This window comes from Dendrobates tinctorius, unplaced genomic scaffold, assembly GCF_039654945.1.
Source record: "Dendrobates tinctorius isolate UK_male_01 unplaced genomic scaffold, ASM3965494v1 ptg000064l, whole genome shotgun sequence".
NCBI lineage: Eukaryota > Metazoa > Chordata > Amphibia > Anura > Dendrobatidae > Dendrobates > Dendrobates tinctorius.
This window is the reverse complement of record NW_027361732.1, coordinates 5,121,056-5,141,047: the sequence shown is the minus strand read 5'-3', so window position 1 is coordinate 5,141,047 and position 19,992 is coordinate 5,121,056. Positions and strand designations below refer to the sequence as shown.

The window sequence follows — 19,992 nt, the reverse complement described above, 5'->3', positions numbered from 1 at the left end:
ATCTTGCACAACTGTATGACCGTTCATTACACAAATGAAAACATTTGATACAGTTGGAAAGGCTTTTAAAAGCACCACTCCAGCGTTTTTGGGTTGTTGTTTTCTCAGCACTGGAGTGGCGCTTTAAATGTAAGTCCCCTGTCATATACATATATACATACACACACCTACACACGGTCATATACTCACCCTTCACAGTTTTTCGACACCACTCCAGCGGTGCCATCTTTTGGCCAGGAGTCAAAAGCTACTTTACATGCGCTTAATGCAAGGCTATGAGAGCAAGAATGATGTACACATACACGTGTATTGAAAAGTGACCTCTGCGCTGCTTCAAGAAACACTGGATTAGCCAACAGGTCACTTTTCGCCAGAGACCAAAAGGAGCGACGCGGGAATAGGATGAAGGCGGCGGCAGGCGAGTATGAGACAGAGGACTAATATTTAAAGCTCCACTCCAGTGGTGAAAATTATGAAAAAAAAAAACAAACCAAAACACCACATTGAAGTGGTGTTTTAAGTTTACCACTTCCGCAACTGGACCAACAGTTATCTAGTAGTTTTCCCTTATCCCGTGAATGGGGGATAAATGGTTATAACCAGAATCCTCTATAGTTTAACAGTCCATCCTAATATGAGAAAAAAAAACAATGCCCCGATTCATCAAGACGGGCGAATTTTACTTCAGTCTCGATGAGAGGGAGTAGCAGAGTCAGATGTTTCCATTTCATTAAGCAGCGCATCTCTCTTCCCAGAAATATTACTCCAGTCAGAGACTGAAGTAAGTTTTAAGTTCTCCTTCAAACATAGGCTAGACAGACATCTGTCCGAGATGGTTTAGTGAATGCTGCATTGATCAGGGGCTTTGACACAATGACCCTGGAGATCCCTTCCAACTCTTACATTCTACGATTCTAGTGTAAGTTACACCACAGCTCTTATTAAACTGTGGTGTTGCACCTCAATCAGGCCCCTGTGTTATCCTAGCTCTGCCCATTTTGATGGAGCTAGGCAAAACTATTCTAACAATGCAAAAAACTGCAACATTTTTGGCCCAACTCCGAGTTGTACAAAAATATTGCGACATTTTAAAGCCCTTATGCGAACCTCCTGGCATAAAAGCTTTGATAAATGGGGCATTATTTTTTTCATTCAGGTAGACAATGTAAACCACGTAAAGTCATAGCATTAAATATTTTACCTCTTATTTTTAGAAATAAATATGTTTGAGATGTGAAATAAAAAGCACATCGGGTAGCATGGCAGGTGCGCCATGTATAACAAAATTCACCTGTTGCTGTACCTCTCAAAAAAAAAAAAAGACAGCGAGTCATCCAGTGATTGAAGATTTATTTTTTTTATTAATAAGGTCACATTACCTCCTCTTCAGATTTCACAAATTGTCAACCATGAATCTCTAGGTTTACTCATCGCTGGCTAGACACTGTTCCGGAAACCTCTTGGCAATTTTTGGAAACATTGTGAAAGTTTTTGAACAAAAAAAGATTTCCATATATCTAAAAGTAGATATGTTAGCTAACCCCAAATACCTAGATGAGGTCCTCTGCGGCCTTCCAATGAGTCTCTTACTATGACTCCTATGCAAATCTTAGAATAACATGTGCAGGATCTTCCCATCAGGTGAGTAAAGCTTTGGTGGTAGGCAGGGGCCCAATCTCTGTGCTAAAGCTGACAATGAGCTTATTGCCCATTGTTGCATTGTTACAATTATTCCTTACATGGACAATGTCACATTGCTAAATTATCAAAGGGCTTACCTTGTTTCAAATTTTATGTGGCTATAGGGTGGCAGATGTGTAAAATAATCACAGTGATTGCTTGCCATCCAAGGGTCCAGTGTTGCCTCACTTCTATTGCACTGGTCTTTGTTAATGGGCTGTAATGGTGATGTCGCTTTTACAAGATACATCACTGCTGCAGCCAATCAATGGGATTAGTGTCTTGTGCCATCTACTGTACACTGACCTTACCGTTCAGCTCAGTGATTGACTGCAGAGGTGATATATGCTGAAGATGTGACATCGCCACACAACCTATTAACAAAGGCCTGAGCGGTGGGGGCGAGGCAATCATGAACCCGAGAGGTCGTTATTTTATAGGCCGGCAACCATATTGCCACAAATTACATTTTAAACCAGTCAACCCATCGAAGCCCTTTTAACATAGAAATCACAAATTTTCACATTGATCAAAAAATGATGCCAGTTAGAATTATAATAGTTATAGTTTTTACCAGACCCTCATCATAACTGTGATTAACTTAAGCATTCAGATATTTTGCATGGTGTCGGATGTGGTCATTGATAAAAGTGGTGATGAAGAAGTAGCTGTGATCATATCCCTGGAAGAAAGTAGATAAAACATAAAATAATCACATAGAATGAATTGTACGTCATTTGTTTTAGTGATGCAGCAACACACGCGTTATCCTCAGTAGGAAACTAAGTTCTAAAAAGCAATGAATGACACATATGCCGCGCCGCGCCGCGCCTCGCCTCATTAGCTACGAGCCCTGGATCCACACTGGGCGTTTAGAAAACCTTTAAGCGATTGATAAACTTAATATGGAGAATTTATTCTGGAGCCTCACCTCTTGAAGTCTAAACACGACAGGAATTTTCCGTTCAGTGCACGCAGCAATAAAATTGTCAGGCAAGAGCTGCCCCGCAGAGAGGAACTGGTCATCTTTCCCCTGGTCAATTAGAATGTCTAGCTGTGAGCCGGAGTAGGTCTTCACCAGATGAGTCGCATCATAGGCCTCAAATAGAAAGGAAAGAATGACATTATCTCTCATAAAGAACAGAAGACCGAGATATGCGGATATAGTACTGGACATACCTCCCATTTGCTGTTGTCTGATCCCAAATATCCACTAAAGGCTTTCTGACCCCAGGGACATTGAATGGGATTACAAATAGGAGCAAAAGCGGAAACACTCTGAGAAGACAGCAAAATGTAGACTTACAAAGCTTGTAATTTACCAGTGGGTATTACATGTACTTCATGGTGAAAGAATAATACATTGTATTCTAACCCAATAAAAAGCAGATGTTTCCTTACAGTATGATATTTATTGGCAATAATGAAAAAGTGAGAAAGACAAATGCATTTTGGGGGTTTTCTCGCATCACAGACCCACAAATGTACTGAAAATTCTTAGAGGGAACTTGTTACCATGAAAATACAGTCCAATCTGCGGACACCATATTATAGAGCAGAGGGAGCGGAGTAGATTGATATATAGCTTTGTGAGAAAAGATTCAGTATAATCTGTCATTTACACCTCTGCTCTTTCTAGGATTTTATGTCCAGAGGGCGGTCCTAACAGTGACTGACACTTATACATAGGACCGCCCACTGGACCCAATATCACAGGAAGAGCAGAGGTGTAAATGATGAAAACACGGATTATACCAAATCTTTTCTCTCTAAACTATACATCAATCTACTCAGCTCCTTCTGCTCTATAACATGGTACCTGCAGTTCGTACTGCATTTTTATAGTGACAGGTTCCCTTTAAAAGGAACGTTTTCAATGTTTTGGGGGGTGGGGGAGGCACAATACAAGAATTCAATCAAAGAGACAAGTTTAGCAGTTAACTCCTCCATGTGGATTTAAAATCAAATTTCTGTTACTGTTGTTTTCTTCTTAGGGTGAAGCCAAGGAGGGCTCTTCCCAGTGTCTGAAGAGCCGATAGGACTTAAAAAAAAATGGCAGCACCCATTGCATTTTTGTAATAAGTACCAAAAATAGCACTGTAGAGATTTATTATTTACAGAAAAGTATAGTAGGCTGGTAAATAATATTAGAACTAGAGCTCATAAGAAAAGCTAGAATTAGCCATACATTTCTAAATAGTTCCAACAGCAGTAAAACAAAAAGCAGTCATAAATACAAATTACTAATAATGCTATGTAGGCTCATAAATCCATTTTAAAGCAAAATTCTTGATGACCCATGTTGAAATAAGGTAAATTTCACATAGGGATATTATTCATAAAGTCAAACAAAAGGTCAGATCTTATAATGAGGGATGATTTTACTTCCACTCCATACTGTTGCCCTTCATTACCGTATTTTTCAGACTATAAGATGCACTGGACCATAAGACGCACCACAAATTTTCAGAAGGAAAATATGGAAAAAAATAATGTGTCAAATGGGGGTCCGTCTTACAGTCCGAATTCAGCTTACCAGGGAAGGGATCCGGTACAGGTGGAGGAGTGGTCACAGGGGTCGTTCGGTGTTCCAGGCTGGTGCGGTGGTCTCTAGGAATCCCATCCCAAGCTGGTGCGGTGGCAGCTCTGTGCTGGGGTAGGGGTGCTGTGCTGGGGGGCTGTGGTGTGGGCACAGTGCTGTACTGGGGGCACTGTGCTGGGGTGCTGCCGTGCTGTGCAGGGGGCTCTGTGCTGTACTGGGGGCACTGTGCTGGGAAGGAGGGCTGTGGGGTGCCGTGCTGGGGGGCATTGTGCTGGGGCGCTGTGCTGGGAAGGGGGGCTCTGTGCTGTACTGGGGGCTGTGGGGCGCCGTGCTGTGCTGGGAAGGGGGGCTGTGGGGTGCCATGTTGTGCTGGGGGCTCTGTGCTGTACTGGGGGCTGTGGGGCGCTGTGCTGTGGCTTGCGGTGCTGTGCTCAGGGGCGCAGGCTCCGCCGGCATTTTCTCACAGCCTGGAGGCCCCCGCACATCCGTAGCTGCTATGTTGCGGTGGCCTCCGAGAACATGGACGCCGGGAAGATGGCTGCCGGTCCGGGTACTGCGCATGCTCAGGTACAGATCTCATCCCGAAATCTCGGGAGATGAGATCTCGGGACGAGATCTCGTTGCCGAGATTTGAATCTCGTCTCCAGAGATCTCGGGACGAGATTTGTACTTGAGCATGCGCAGTACCCGGACCGGCAGCCATCTTCCCGGCGTCCATGTTTTCGGAGGCCACCGCAACATGGCAGCTACGGATGTGCGGGGACCTCCGGGCTGTGAGAAAATGCCGGCGGAGCCTCCACCCCTCAGAAAACAGAGAGCCGCTGCCCCTGCACCGAAGCACAGCCTGCCGCCACCACCACACCACAGAGCACCAGTGTGAGTATATTGCGACCATAAGATGCACCCCCCCCCCACTTTCCCAAAAAAATTTTTTGGGAAAAAGTGCGTCTTATAGTCCGAAAAATACGGTAAGTGTTTTCTACTAGACAGACAAGAAAACACATTCCTAAAATATGACATCTCCTATTAGGTTGCCTCTTGACAGATGATATTCCTACTATTTACCTCTGCACTTGAACTTTATATATGGTTTCTCCAGCATCTCTGCCCTTCACTTAATTACTAAGATTCGCAGCGCACGTCAGGAGACATTAGCTGATCAGCGGGAGATCTAAACACCACGAATGAGTCATTAAACGTCGGGATCCTGGAGATGGCTTCATTGCAGATTACACTTGTCACAAAGACGTGTGGCCAGCGATGTTTATCACAAAATGACTGCCTGTCACTATTTAACCATTTCCGACATTGTACACATCAGTAAAGCATCCTATTAACTCATACTATCCCTGGGTGGTCTGAAAGAATTTGACTTAAAAGGGGCTCTTTATGGAGCAGTAGAGCAGATTGTTGCCCAACATACGATATCTGATAAGTCGTTATCGCCAGTTTCCATCCGGCAGCAGTGCAGACTGAATGATGACTGACAGCTAGCTGCTCCATATAATAATCCCGGTCTTTCTTCATATATTACCTTATACTTCCCTGGGTTTTTCAGGGCACAGATTAAAGCACCGTGTCCACCCATAGAGTGGCCAAAAACAGAAATCTTGTCCGGGTCTGTTGGGAAATTTGCATTTATGAGTTGAGGTAGCTAGAAAACACAATTAGGACATTATTCAGAAATGTAATTCTAATAAAATACATTAATAATAATTCTAATAAAAACAGATAAATTACTTCAATTCAATATGCAACTTCTGAAAGTAAAATGAAGGTGATGCTGTCATACCAGATTAGCAAAAAATGTATCTTACTACCCATGAGGCATTTGGGCTAGGTAACATTTGGGAAGTCAGATCTTGCAGTTGTACTGGGCTCAGGCCTAATGTAGCATTATTCGCAATGTAACTAATAATAATTCAGCTTACTAATTCAGCTTACTAGTATAGCTTGTTATTACATGCAAGTTCTCGCACTAACAAGATAACGCAGAAATGAATGTTATCGTCACAGGCAACGTATTTGTACATTCTTCTGCATATCAGTGACATAATTAGCATTATTACAATGAGAATTATGCAACAAGATACCCATTTACTCATCATATTTTTCAGTGAGTAAATATATACTGTATTTTTCAGAGAGACGCACTTTTTTCCTCCAAAAATGTGGATGAAAATGTGGGGTGCATCTTATAGTCCGGATGTACGGTACCTGTTCCGGATGTGGTGGAAAGGTGGGATAGCGGCAGCAGTGGAGCAGCGAGTCACAGGAGGCAGGAGCCGGCTGCTGTAGCCATCTCCTGTACCCGCTGCTAAAGAGAAATTAAGATTCACTCCATTCCACGCAGATGGGAGTGGAAAGGAGTGAATATATATTTCTCCTTAATAGCGAGCACAGTGTTAGCAGCAGTCGCCGGCTTCTTGCAGCTGCCGGGCGTTTGCGTGTCCCAGCTACATAAGGCAATGAATATTCACTGCACTCCACTCCCATAGGCGTGGAATGTAGTGAACACTGATTCCCTTTAGTAGCAGCACAAGTGAAAGACTGGTGGCTGGGGTTGATACTGCTCGATACAAAAGAGCAATGAATACGCACTCTTCTCCACGCACACAGTCCCGGTGTGGAGAGCAGAGAATTCTGGCAGCTGTGCTCTGCTTGTAAGCAGTGCATGACATCACTGCCATGCGCTGCTAACAAGAAGAAAGAATCTGCTGGCATCAGAAGAGGAAGCTGCGTGGGAGCGCAGGAGGCAAGTGTAATGGTTTATGTATTTTTTTTATATTTTTCTGATAGGGGCCATACATACCAGAATGGGGGCCAATTATATCAGGACAAGGATGGGGTCCCTGCATTCCAGGATAGGGATTGGGGCCAATCATACCAGGGATAAGGATGGGGCCATGCATACCAGGATGGTAATGAGGGGCCAATCACACCAGGAAAATGATGGGGCCATGCATACCAGGATGGTAATGGGGGGGCCAATCACACCAGAAAAATGGGGTCATGCATACCAGGATGGAAATAGGGGCTCTGCATACCAGGATAAGGATGGGGCCATGCCTACAAGGCTAGGGATGAGGAGGCCATGCATACCAGGATGAGGGCATATGAAGTACAAACTGACCACATATTTTGCTTTAATTTTTTTTCTAATTCCCTCCTTTAAAAGCCAGCTGTGTCTTTAAGTCCGAAAAATGTGTGTGTGTATAAATTGTGTGTATATATATATATATATATATATATATATATATATATATATATATATATATATATATATATATATATATATATATATACACACACACATATACATAAACTGGGGGGGGGGTAATTGGGGGAGTATTTAGTCAGCCACCAATTGAGCAAGTTCTCTCACTTAAAAAGATGAGAGAGGCCAGTAATTGACATCATAGGTAGACCACAACTATGAGAGTCAAAATGAGAAAACAAATCCAGAAAATCACCTTGTCTGATTTGGCAAGATTTATTTTGCAAGCTATGGTGGAAAATAATTATTTAGTGGCTGACTAAATCCTTTTTTTCCCCACTGTGTATAATATATTTGCAGTAAATGCACAAAACCACATATTTTGCATTCATTTTGCTCGCCATCATTATAGCGCTATCATATTTTGCAGTGCTTTCCAGACACCATTATTACTATCCCCATTGGGGCTCACAATCTAACTCCCTATCAGTATGTCTTTAGTGTACAAGAAAACCAGAATACCTGGAGGAAACCCACACAAACATGGGGAGAATGTACCAACTCCTTGCCACTGATTAATGATGTTACTAGCGACAGCGGCGCTAGTCTTCTGTACGCCAGGTATCCTGACACCGCTGACTATTACTCATCTGAGCCGACAACAAACCAGAAGCAGTCACTGTGCAGATTGCACAGCTCCCAAGGAGGGACACAGCAGGGACGAGCACGGCCCCTGAAACAGCAGTGACGACAGCCTCTGCCCCTTGCTCTGATGACATTTCGTTTGAGTATCCCAGCATACACTGGGGTTCTCAAATGAATCGTCATCACACAAATAAATAAGAAAAATATAGAATAGCTGTTAGTGTAATTAGGGAATGGTAGGTAAATTTAATACAAGTATATTACAAAACAGCTTAGATTACAGCACTAATAGGGATTTAGGAAGTAATATAGTTAGACTTCGGACCACCCCTTTAACTCTCCACTCCCATGGCCCATATATGCACATCCATATCTGCTCTTGCGTGAGTTCTAATCTCAAAAGTCACCATGTGCAGACCTGCTCTTCATAGATGTTTGCTAGGCCTGATGCTAATGCATCAAGCTAGCAGATGGCCACGAGCCAAAGAACACGGGCCCGCGAGCCACATGTGGCTACCGAGCTACAGGTTGGGGATCCCTGATCTAAAAGATTGCATTGCAGCTCTGGCAGTATGTTTAGGGTCGTCCTGCTGGACAGACCACTGTAGTAAATGTGTCATGTTACCTCCTCCACAATATACGAATACATTCTGTAGTTAGTTTTCCAGGGATCCTCAGTTGCATTGACGTAGAATCCAGCTCCAGTGCCAAAGTCCCAGCTCTCATCTTCCCCATCGATACTGCAGCCACCTACCAGAAGGAGGATAAATAAATTAAAAGGAATGTGTAATCAGATACTGACCTATTATTTAAAATCAGGTTTGTGAGTTAAATGCATTTTTAAACATTTTTGGCAATTTTTCTTTATAGATCACAATCTGTATTAAAAAAAAACATAGAAATGTTGAAAATTCTCACTGACAACTGGGGTTATTTTAGACTCACACTTCCTGTCCTTTCAGGAATAGTTTACAGCAGTTTCCTTATATTTAGAGGCAGGATTCCAATGACAAATAACTACAGTTGGTGCCCATCTATCACACATCTCACTCCATCGGTTATAGAAGTTTCGCCCCCCGTAATTTGCCCCCAGGTACATTTCGCCCCCGCACATTTTGGCCCCCAGCAGTTCGCCCCCTGGATTTTTCACCCCCGGATTTTTCCCCCCAGCAGTTCACCCCCGCACATTTTGCCCCCGAATGGTTTGCCCCCAGCCGTTTGCCCCCAAATGGTTTGCCCCGAATGGTTTGCCCCCAGCCGTTTGCCCCCGAATGGTTTGCCCCCTGGATTTTTGCCCCCAGCAGTTTGCCCCCGGATGTTTTGCCCCCAGATTTTTTGCCCCCGAATGTTTTGCCCCCAGCAGTCCACCCCTAGATGTTTTGCCCCCAGCAGTTCGCTCCTAGATATTTCGCACCCTGTTTTACCCCCAGAATTTTGTGTTTGGATGTTTTGCCAGTTTGTCCTTGTGGTTCATGAATTCCCATCAGTCAATCCACATGTCACAAAAGTACTGTACAGAGTGCTGCACTTTTATAACATTTTAAAATCAACTGTTTCCATCTGTAAACCTCACAACTGATTGCATTCTAGTGTCAGAGTATTTTGCCCACAATTTTAACAAGACATTTTCTAAATTATTTCTAAAACGTTTGTGTTACAAAAACATAACACGAAAAAAATAAACGGATTCAAAAGATGTAGTGTGAATAAGGCCCGATTTAGGTGGGGAATGTAAGCCACTCTAAAATCCAAACATTTTGTGAACTTTCACCTGACCCAGCACTGACCTGCTTTTTTGCAAGTTTTGTTGTAGATGTAACCATTTTCATGTCAGGTGTACTGCAAGTTACATTAGACTATCTCTTATTCCACCTTTACATCAGAATGTAGCAGTGTCTAAAATCTCTACAGAGAGGTGTACTAGCACAAAAAAAATCAGTCAGCTTCCACAGCAATTCACTTTCTACAAGTATGAATTCAGTTCTATCCAAACGTGGGAAGAAGTTGGTCTGCGAGAATCACATTTACGTATTTTCCAAACGAACGGCTGAGGATGTCCATTCCATCTGGGTGTGTGAAAAACGGTCGACTTGCAAGGGACGTGTTTGGACCAATGAAGCATCTGGTGAAGTGGTGAAAGTAACCAATCCCCACAACCACGCAGCACAAGCAGCAAGACCTGAAGCAATCCGACTTGTCAATGAGGCGGTCACCAGGGCAAGGACAACACAGGAGACACCACAACAGATTCTCACAGAAGTGATTTCAGGAGCCCATTCTAATGTTGTAGCACTTCTCCCAAAGAAAGCATCACTGATGAGAACAATACGATAATCAAGGCAACTTGGCAATATTCCAAGGTTGCCCCAAACCCTTGATCAACTTGTTATTCCCCAGGAGTTCCAGGGGACCAATATTGATGGTATCAAGCAGCAGTTCCTTCTGCATGACTCTGGTAAGCATTTAACATTTCCATTATGCAGAATTATTGCAAAGTTTATGTTGCACAAATGTGAAAAATTATATATTAAAGTGCTGATATAGAATACTATGTGATTATTTTGCCTTAAAGGGAAACTTGGAGAATAGTGTACTGATTCCAACTATGCCTCACTTGTTTAGTTGCAGTCTGATTGTCTGCTCAGCTATAAAGTAGAAGTCCTGCCTTTGAGATACAGTGGTCTACCATGTTCATAAGCAGAGTGGCAACCTTGTCCACCAACCATGATTTGCAGGTATCCAGCCATTGTCAATCACAGCCAGAGGACAAGGTTGTCGCATCAAACCCGCATCACTAGATGTCAATTTTAGTGTAGAATTTTCTGCTATAAATTAGCTGTAGATCGTCTGCTGCAACTACTTAGTGCATGTGAATGGACCTTAAGGATTCATTAACATGTCTCCTAACCTCTGTGGATAGTCCACAATTGTAGATCTACAGCTATTCTGGTGTAGATAATTCTACACCAAAATCTCTATTTAGCTCTATGGATTTGGGTGCAGGTTTTAGTGCAGAATTTTAGCCCCTTGCCTGAATGGCTGGAATCTTTTTTGCATAATGGCAGCATACATTCACATGCAGGGACATAAGTAGCTTGGCCCTGGCCCCGGCCCCATAGCAAAGTTTTTAAGGGGCCTGGGCCCCCCTTCCTCCGCGACGGCCTGCCTCTTTAGCCACTCCCCCTGCCAACAGCCTGAAATGAAGTTCCAATGCTGACTTAGTGCTGGGAAGAGGGTACACCATGCTCCAGTAGGTGCCTGTCACCTACCGGAGCTTGGCAAGGGGTGAATATTCATCACCTGCTGCCACACGCTGCGTTCCTCTGCTTTGATACAGGACCTGCAATGATGTATGCAATCATGTGATCTCTCACGTCTCAGGATCTGCATCAAAGCAGAGTGAGGAACGCAGCGCAGCAGCCGGCGGTATCAATTTATCCTTGCCATGCTCCAGTAGGTGACAGGCACCTACCAGAGCATGATAGATCCAGGGGGCCCGCTGTTCATGGGCGCATTACACCCCTTGGCGGCAGGCCCCGACTGCCCGGGGGCAGTGACATCCCCTGTCTACATGGTAGGCACGCCACTGCTCGACTGCATGTCATTTTTTTTTTTAACTGTGCATTTTTTCATCAGCATGTGGATGGGATTTACACATTTACGCTGCATATGACCCCGACCTAATGAACCATTGAGTTAGTATGCTTTTTTTTTTTTCACAAATACTTCTTACATGTTTGCTCGTTTTTCCTGATGTAAACCTTTTATCATCATGGAATTCTGTATTTTGCTAGTTTTTCCTGCCGTTAATCCTTTCACGACTTTGAAAATGTGACATTTTTTAAGCTTGGAAGCATTTTTAAACAGGAATATATCATTTTCCACTGGGACAACACATGTCGTAGAAAAAGCTATTGTGTAGCCCCATCACACCAGATTTTGCTTCAGTTTTACGTTTGTTATAAAATCAGAAAATCTGAAGCAAAATGTGAGTTTTTAATGTGAGATATGAACGGATGCTTCTGATTAGGAAAATTTATTGTGAATTCATCCCGAAATTCTCTGTCTGCTACTTGTTACTTTTATTTTATCTCATTATTTCCTGTACGAATACTTTCACTTTTAATTAGGAAGTGGACTCAGCCGTATCTTGATATTTGGAACAAGAGACAATCTCCATCTACTGGTCCAAAGTAAAGAATGGTTTTCTCATGGCATGTTTTCCACTACATCATCACTGTTCAAGCAACTTTATGCAATCCATGTAGTCCACAGCAGCCTTGTTGTTTTTGTAGTGTATGCCTTGCTGACGGACAAGAGCCGTTCAACATAACAGAGATTGCTACAAGAGCTGAAGAACATGCAACCTGGACTGCAGCCACACAACCTGATGTTGGCTTTTGAGCTAGCTGCAATCCAGGCATTTGAGAGTGAATTCCCAAACCTCGAGAAGACCGGTTGCTTCTTCCACCTATCACAGTCAGTTTGTCGTAAAGGTCAAAAAGAAGGACTCAAGATGCAATATCAAGGTGACCATGAATTTGCTCGTTGGATACGCATGATACCTGCCCTTGCCTTTCTACCAACACAGAATGTTGTGCCTTCATATGAAGAGTTAGTGGAAAATCCTCACTTTCCACAAGAAGCCATACCCATTGCCAACTATTTTGAAGATACCTATATTGGTCGAATGACTCGCAGAGGACGTCAGGCACCTTTGTTTCCAGTTCAACTTTGGAATATGTATAAACGAACATTAAATGATCAACAGCGAACAAATAATGATGTTGAAGGATGGCACCGTAGCTTTCAAGAAACATGTGGTCCTCTTTTCCCAAATATATACCGGTTCATTAACTGTCTTGAACATCAGCAAGAGCTCCACAGTTTAGAAATTATTCAGATAATAGCAGGAAATCCCACCACTACAAGAAACAAAAAATACGCTGCAATTTCAGCAAGGGTTAAACGTATTGTGCAAGATTTTAACAATGGAAGCTTGATAGATTATCTGAGAGGCATTGCCTACAGCTTTGAATTTTAGTTGATGGTCACATATTTAGCTGTAAAATAATTCAAACATTAACACCTGCAATTTTTCTTTTCTTTCCTCTTTTTCTCTAACCCTTCCCCCTCATTAACCTTTATGTTTCTTGTTTAACAGTTTTAAATTTTACAGTTAAAGCGTAACTCTAAAAAAAACAAAAAAAGTTTTGCTATGTTATAGTACCTGTGGCACTGATATTCTTTTCCAATGGAGACCCCCTTCCAGCAACTTCACTTCTGTGTGAAAAGCAGGGCTGTGGAGTCGGTAAGCCACAGTTGCGACTCCGACTACGACTCCTGGATTTTATCAGGCTCCGACTCCGGCTCCTTCATAAATGGCCAATTCATAACAACAAATTTACTGTTGTAAAATATTAAACATTGTGCTTATTCAGTTTCTCACCATCATATAAGTAATCAGACCACTTAGAGCAAAAACTACATTTATTAGAATACAATTAGAATATAGCAAATAACTTTTATAAACTTTTCTAAACTGTAAGTAAATATGCAATAAACACTTTTATGCAGTTAATAAGAAGAAATCTATAAATTTGTCCTCAGAAAAAGTATTGCCTCTGTCAGATCCTCCTTCATGGATGCCCTCAAATCTGATCTAATTATTTTGAGAGCAGAGAACAACCTCTCTACACTAACTTGTGTTGATGGCAAAGCAGTAACCACTCGGGCAACATCTCTGACAATGTCAGGATACAGAGGAATCGCTTGTTGCCCTGTTATTTTTGATGAACGGTCAAATTTCGAAATTTCTTTTAGTGCACATGAAAAATTCTGCTGAAATGTACTGGCTGTGTTCCTTGATGGGGATGACTCTTCTATGCGGGAACGCTTTGCACGGTCCTTGTGATCCAAATATTTTTCTAAATTAAATTCTTCATCAGTTGATGATGAGGGTGAAGATGTGGCAGGACGACCAAATTCTTCTTGTTCCTCCTGACTGTTCTGCAACCCTTTCATCCTTACTGCTATTTCAAACAGAGCTTCTTTTCCTTTACTTAGCTGTTGATCATCTAGAAGAATCCGATGCATTGGGTCTACATAAACAGCTGCCAAAAGAATGTTATTTTGTAATAGTAGCTCCTCTCTCAGTTTCATTGATGTAGCAATGCCACTTGCAATTAACCCTCCTCTTTGGGACAGGCGAAACATCAGGTTCTTCCACTCCTTTAAGAAAATACCTGGAGTTAAGTCCTCTACTTGTAATTTTTTAGTCACTGTAAATGGGTGCTCTAGCAATTTTTCCAGCTCAGTCACCTGATTCCACTGACTTTCATTTAGCGTCAGTTGAGGGTTAGTCATGTCTACAAGAAAGGTTTTCAGTTCAACCAAGCGCTGAATCATTAAGTAAGTACTGCCCCATCGTGTGGCTTGATCAATAATTGCCCCTTTTCCAGCACGTCTCTTCAAAATTGAGTCAACTTTAGGGATTCTGGCAACAGCAGCCAATTTTCTCACCTTGCCAATCAGTGCAGCAGCATGTCCTTCTTGCAGACTGTCTCTTATAGCCAGCTGTAGCGTATGCACAACATAGCGCATGTGATGAATGAAAGAACATATTGACACAGTTTCAACAAGATCATCTAAACTATCATGTTGCTGTTCATCTGAAGCAACTTCAGTTTGCTCCTCAGTTACAATACTGTGTTCCTCTATTTCAAACATTTCTGTGTCTGTGGACCCAGAATGTTCTTCTAGCTGCTGGTCACCATCATTACTCTCATTCATTAGCTTAATAGTACTTATCATATTTGAAGCATTGTCAGTTACGACAGAAAGAACTTGCTCTTTTTTAAGTTCATAGTCTTGCAGAACCTTTTCCACCAAGACCTGGAGAAACTCACTGGTGTGATGAGCTTTGGTGTCTTTTACTGCCAATGTCTTGGTAACTATTTCATTTTTGTCACAAACAATTCGGACATTGATGGCAAAATAGTTCACTCTGTGACGTGTGCAGGCATCCATTTTAAGAAACAGAAAGCGTCCCTTGAGAGTTAAGTTCTTCCTTTTGTTTAAAAGCTTCTTCAATTACTAATTTTCTAATACTCTCTCTCCAGAGAAACACCAAGCTTGCGGGCCATTTCCCCATTCAGACACATAAAAGCTGGCCGTGAAAATAATGAAATAGGCACACTATCCTTTACAACAAGCTCTATGATCTGTTTTTTAAATGTATCTACTGTCATTGTCACAGTAACTTTGTCACTGACAAAATATCTTGCAACTGATGGCTGCAAAGTTCTCTGCTCCTTTGTTTGGCTGGAAGTGCTGGGCACTGGTCCATTGTTTTGGATGCAGTCTTTCTCATCCACTGCTTTCAGTACTTCTGGATGAAAGCGCTGTAAATGTCTCTTTAGATTAGAAGCTCTGGTAGGAGAATTTTTATCTTTGCCTGAATATGCACTCATCTTGGCTTCACAGCATTTGTTTTCGTCTGGATCATTTGTCATACACTGACAGACATAATGTTTTCTATCTTGAGTGATGGTGAAATGTTCAAATACAGCTGATTTAATGTGATGCTTCTTTGACATTCTCAGGTTTTTAATTCTGCATTCACAATCCAAATGACAATTGTTTTTCCTAAAAACAATTGTACAAAATTATTGCCAGGTCGTACAACTGATATAGTGGTCAGTAATACTGTTATTATTCCTCATGTACTCACAGTTAACTGATGCAAAGTTTGTTGAAAGGATAATACTTGTTACAGTCTTCCTCTTCTGAGTAGCAGGCAGCTGTGAGATGCTTGGAAGACGCACACCTAGTATGATCTAGTCTAGAGGAGGAGCTTTACTACTAAGAATTCGCAACACATTTTCACTTTCAGTTTCATACATTGTAAGTAGGGGGGTTGGGGCAGCATGAGGTTAACCAAGTATAAGATTAGATAAGGGCAGTGGAGAACAGTGACACACAAGAAGTAAGAAATGTCTATCTCCAGCAGAACTGCTTATCACTGTTGTTCATAGTTTGATAGAACATATATATTTGAGTAACATTTATAAAATTCATATGAAAGTTCAATTATGAAATATTAATAAATTTTTTTTAAAGCTGGAGTCGGAGTCGGTACATTTCTACCGACTCCAACCAAAACTAACTCCGACTCCAACTCCACAGCCCTGGTGAAAAGTCCCATCCAAGTTCCAGCAGCAGGCTCCATGCGATGCAGGATTTCAGTGGCTACTAAGAAGGTAGTTTCACCTTAGTAGCAGAACTTGTGGACGGACTCTAGGGGGCTTGGCTACACAGGACGTGCAACTATCAGGCCTCTTTCAGACTAGCGGTTTTGCCGGCAATTATCGCAGTAGTTTAAAACCGCGGCGGTAATCGCCGGTAAAACCACTAGATAGCATTCGATTTGCCCAATGCAAGTCAATGGGCTCAAATCGCAGGAAAACTGTGCAGCAGAAAGTGGTTTTCCATTTTAAAACATGTTCTATTTTCCTGGCGATTACCGTCGCGGTTTTAAACTGCCGCGGTAATCACCAGGAAAACAGCAAGTCTGAAAGAGGCAGCAACGTGCTCCCTATGATGTATACAGGGCTGCTGGTTCACAGCCCTCTGCAAAGCTCTCCAACTCCCCATGTGCTCAGTCCTTTACTGGCTTTACACAGGGGGGAAACCCTCCTCTTGTCCAGGATGAAGCACATGAGGGAAGAGGGAAGGGGAACTTTTCAGAGGGCTGTGAACGAGCAGCCCTGAATGTATCACAGGAAGCCTGAATCCGTCCACAATTTCTGCTACCAGGGGGGCCCGACTTCCTTAGTAACCACTGAAATCCTGCACACATAGAGCCTGCTGCTGTAACTTGGATGGGACTTTTCACACAAAACTAAATACAATTTAGAAAAAAATTATATTTAAAAAGAAAACTAAAGCTGCTGGAAGGGGGTCTCCATTGGAAAAGATCAGTGCCACAGGTACTATAACATATCAAAAGTTTTTCGTTTTTTTTTTTTTTTAGAGTTACGCTTTAAATATATTGTTCTGCAATGTTTGTTTGACGAATTGTTAATATTTTTCTGTCTGTTTGTAAAGTAACTTATCTAGAAAAGTCAAAGTTTTGGAATTAAAAAAAACGTAACTTGATCACATTTATACATCTTAGACCCAAAATAAGATTAGTGAGAAGTGAACCTGCCAAAGTTCAGTTCGGGCAGTTCCGTCCCAAACACACAAGAAAATCTGGGTTCGGGTTCAGCACCTCCATACTATCATTTCCATTGAACTCAATGGGTATGGAGACTCAGAGGAGTGGAGAATCTGTCCACCACATCCTCATCACAGACCAGATAATAAAAAGAAAATATATATATTGTTACTTACCCCTTTGCTGAGGTACCGGCAGACACGGAGGGTCCTCTTCAGTCCTCTTCCATGCACTTCCACATTGTGTGAATATGTCATCGTACCCGAGGGAATACCTTTCAGAATTCCTAGCTAGGGATTCTTTGGTCAAGAAGACGCTCCACACAGGTCGGGAGAGAAGGCATTTTTATTTTTTGATGAGCAAACTCCGAACATTGCCTTTTCGGGGTCAGTGTGGTTGAACCCGAGTAGGCAATGTTCGATACGAACCCTGAACTTTCCAGATCGGGTTTGCTCATCACTAGATACAGTATGCTATATAATGGATGACAAAAAGAAGCCATTAAGGGTAACACCACTAGTACATGACAGTAAAATGATGGTCACTTGTCTTAGATCAGGGGTGTCAAACTTATATTCACCAAGGGCCACACCAAGTTAATGGTTGTCCCCAAAGGGCCGATTGTTACTGAAAGACCGGATGCACACAACCAAGTCCCATCCACAACATGCATTTCTTTGCACAGAGCAGTGCATGCCCCTGTATAAGGCATGTCACGGTGGATCAGCTCTTTACCAGGCGCTGTCACATCTTCCCTGGATCTCACTGAAATCATGGCGAACTATGGCTGCAGCTTCCAGTCACTTGTCCTTGCTGTTGGTGCTGAAAGCTGCTGATAAACAGCTGGTTCAATGCAGAATACAACTGGACCCTATTCTTGGCCTAATCTGAGGAACGGACATCAATAGAAAAAGGGATCCTGAAGTGAGAATACCACTTATATCTGCTGCTCCATTCTTTGGTATACTGGCAGTGTTCTGTGAGGGCTAATCCCAAAACCCCCTTCTGAAGACCTGATAAAGAGGTTCAGTAGAAGCTGGTTAACCACCACTTTATTTAATCAAAGCCAATCTCAGTTCTGCAGAGATGGTTGGTGGGATTAACCCTGTAGTCAGTCAACGGTCCCCCTGCTTCCATTCATAGCCTCCATTAAAGGGGTATTCTCATGCCAAACAGCAAAATAAGGCAGCATGCTTTCAGCAATCATGCCCTCCTGGCACCTACCAAGAGGTCTTCTGCTCATCTTTGCCTGATCTTCTCCTGACTGTGTGGGCTGGCGATCGCCATGCTGGATCCAGAGGCCACCACGAGTCCTCTCCTTCCCAGCGTCCTCTTCTTCTGCCTGATCTCATCGCGGCACTGCGCATGCACAGCAGTGTTTTGGTGACAGGAGAGGCATCCTGCTCCCTGGATTGCCTGATGAATGGGGCAGGAGTGACGTCATGCCAGTGAGCGGCCAGGAGACATTCGGCCTCACTGCCGCGGCATTTATCATGCTTCATGGATCAGTGATCCAGGCAAGATGAAAAGACAGCCAGAAGCAGGAGAAAACATCACGGGGAACTGCTAGACTGCACTCCGGGACCCAAGGAGCTGCAGCTGCGACAGGTAAGTATATCAGTTTATTTGTGTTCTAAGGTGATAATACTCCTTTAAGGCCAGCCAGTAGAGATGCTGAAAAGGCAGCCACAAGAATCCCCAGCAATTGGGGTCCTGTATATTTTATCCCCAGGTATGTTCAGCCCTAGATGTTTAGTTCCCTGCATGTTGACCCCAAAAGCTGAGGGTGAAACATCTGGGGTCAAAATGCTAGGGGCAAAACATCAGATGGTGACACATCCAGGGACAAAATGCTGTAGGCGAAACATCCGGCGGCGTACTGCTGGGGGCGAAACATCCGGGGGCAAACTGCTGGGGGCGAAACATCCAGGGGCAAACTGCTGGGGGCGAAACATCCGGGGGCAAACTGCTGGGGGCGAAACATCCGGGGGCAAACTGCTGGGGGCGAAACTGCTGGGGGCGAAACATCCGGGGGCAAACTGCTGGGGGCGAAACATCCGGGGGCAAACTGCTGGGGGCGAAACATCCGGGGGAAAACTGCTGGGGGCGAAACATCCGGGGGAAAACTGCTGGGGGCGAAACATCCGGGGGAAAACTGCTGGGGGCGAAATATCCGGGGGCAAACTGCTGGGGGCGAAACATCCGGGGGCAAACTGCTGGGGGCGAAACATCCGGGGGCAAACTGCTGGGGGCGAAACATCCGGGGGCAAACTGCTGGGGGCGAAACATCCGGGGGAAAACTGCTGGGGGCGAAACATCCGGGGGAAAACTGCTGGGGGCGAAACATCCGGGGGAAAACTGCTGGGGGCGAAACATCCGGGGGAAAACTGCTGGGGGCGAAACATCCGGGGGAAAACTGCTGGGGGCGAAATATCCGGGGGCAAACTGCTGGGGGCGAAACATCCGGGGGCAAACTGCTGGGGGCGAAACATCCGGGGGCAAACTGCTGGGGGCGAAACATCCGGGGGCAAACTGCTGGGGGCGAAACATCCGGGGGGCCAAATGCTGGGGACGAAATATCCGGGGGCGAACTGCTGGGGGTGAAACATCCTGGGGGCCAAATGCTGGGGACAAAATGTGCGGGGGCGAAATATCCAAATCCCCACTCCATCGGACACCCAAGTCGGT

The 19,992-nt window shown here is 43.6% G+C and overlaps 1 protein-coding gene across 1 annotated transcript in view; it reads right to left on the bottom strand.

Moving 5' to 3' along the window:
• Positions 1-1,333: 1,333 nt before the first annotated feature.
• Positions 1,334-19,992, bottom strand: part of ESD (esterase D) — a 73,339-nt gene continuing 54,680 nt past the window's right edge. The window contains exons 5-9 of the mRNA XM_073580253.1: positions 8,710-8,834; positions 5,757-5,876; positions 2,860-2,958; positions 2,612-2,779; positions 1,334-2,362 (exon numbers count right to left, since the gene is read on the bottom strand). Of these exons, the coding sequence (XP_073436354.1) occupies positions 2,282-2,362; positions 2,612-2,779; positions 2,860-2,958; positions 5,757-5,876; positions 8,710-8,834 (593 nt within the window). The 3' untranslated portion in view covers positions 1,334-2,281. The remainder of the gene's footprint in view (positions 2,363-2,611; positions 2,780-2,859; positions 2,959-5,756; positions 5,877-8,709; positions 8,835-19,992) is intronic.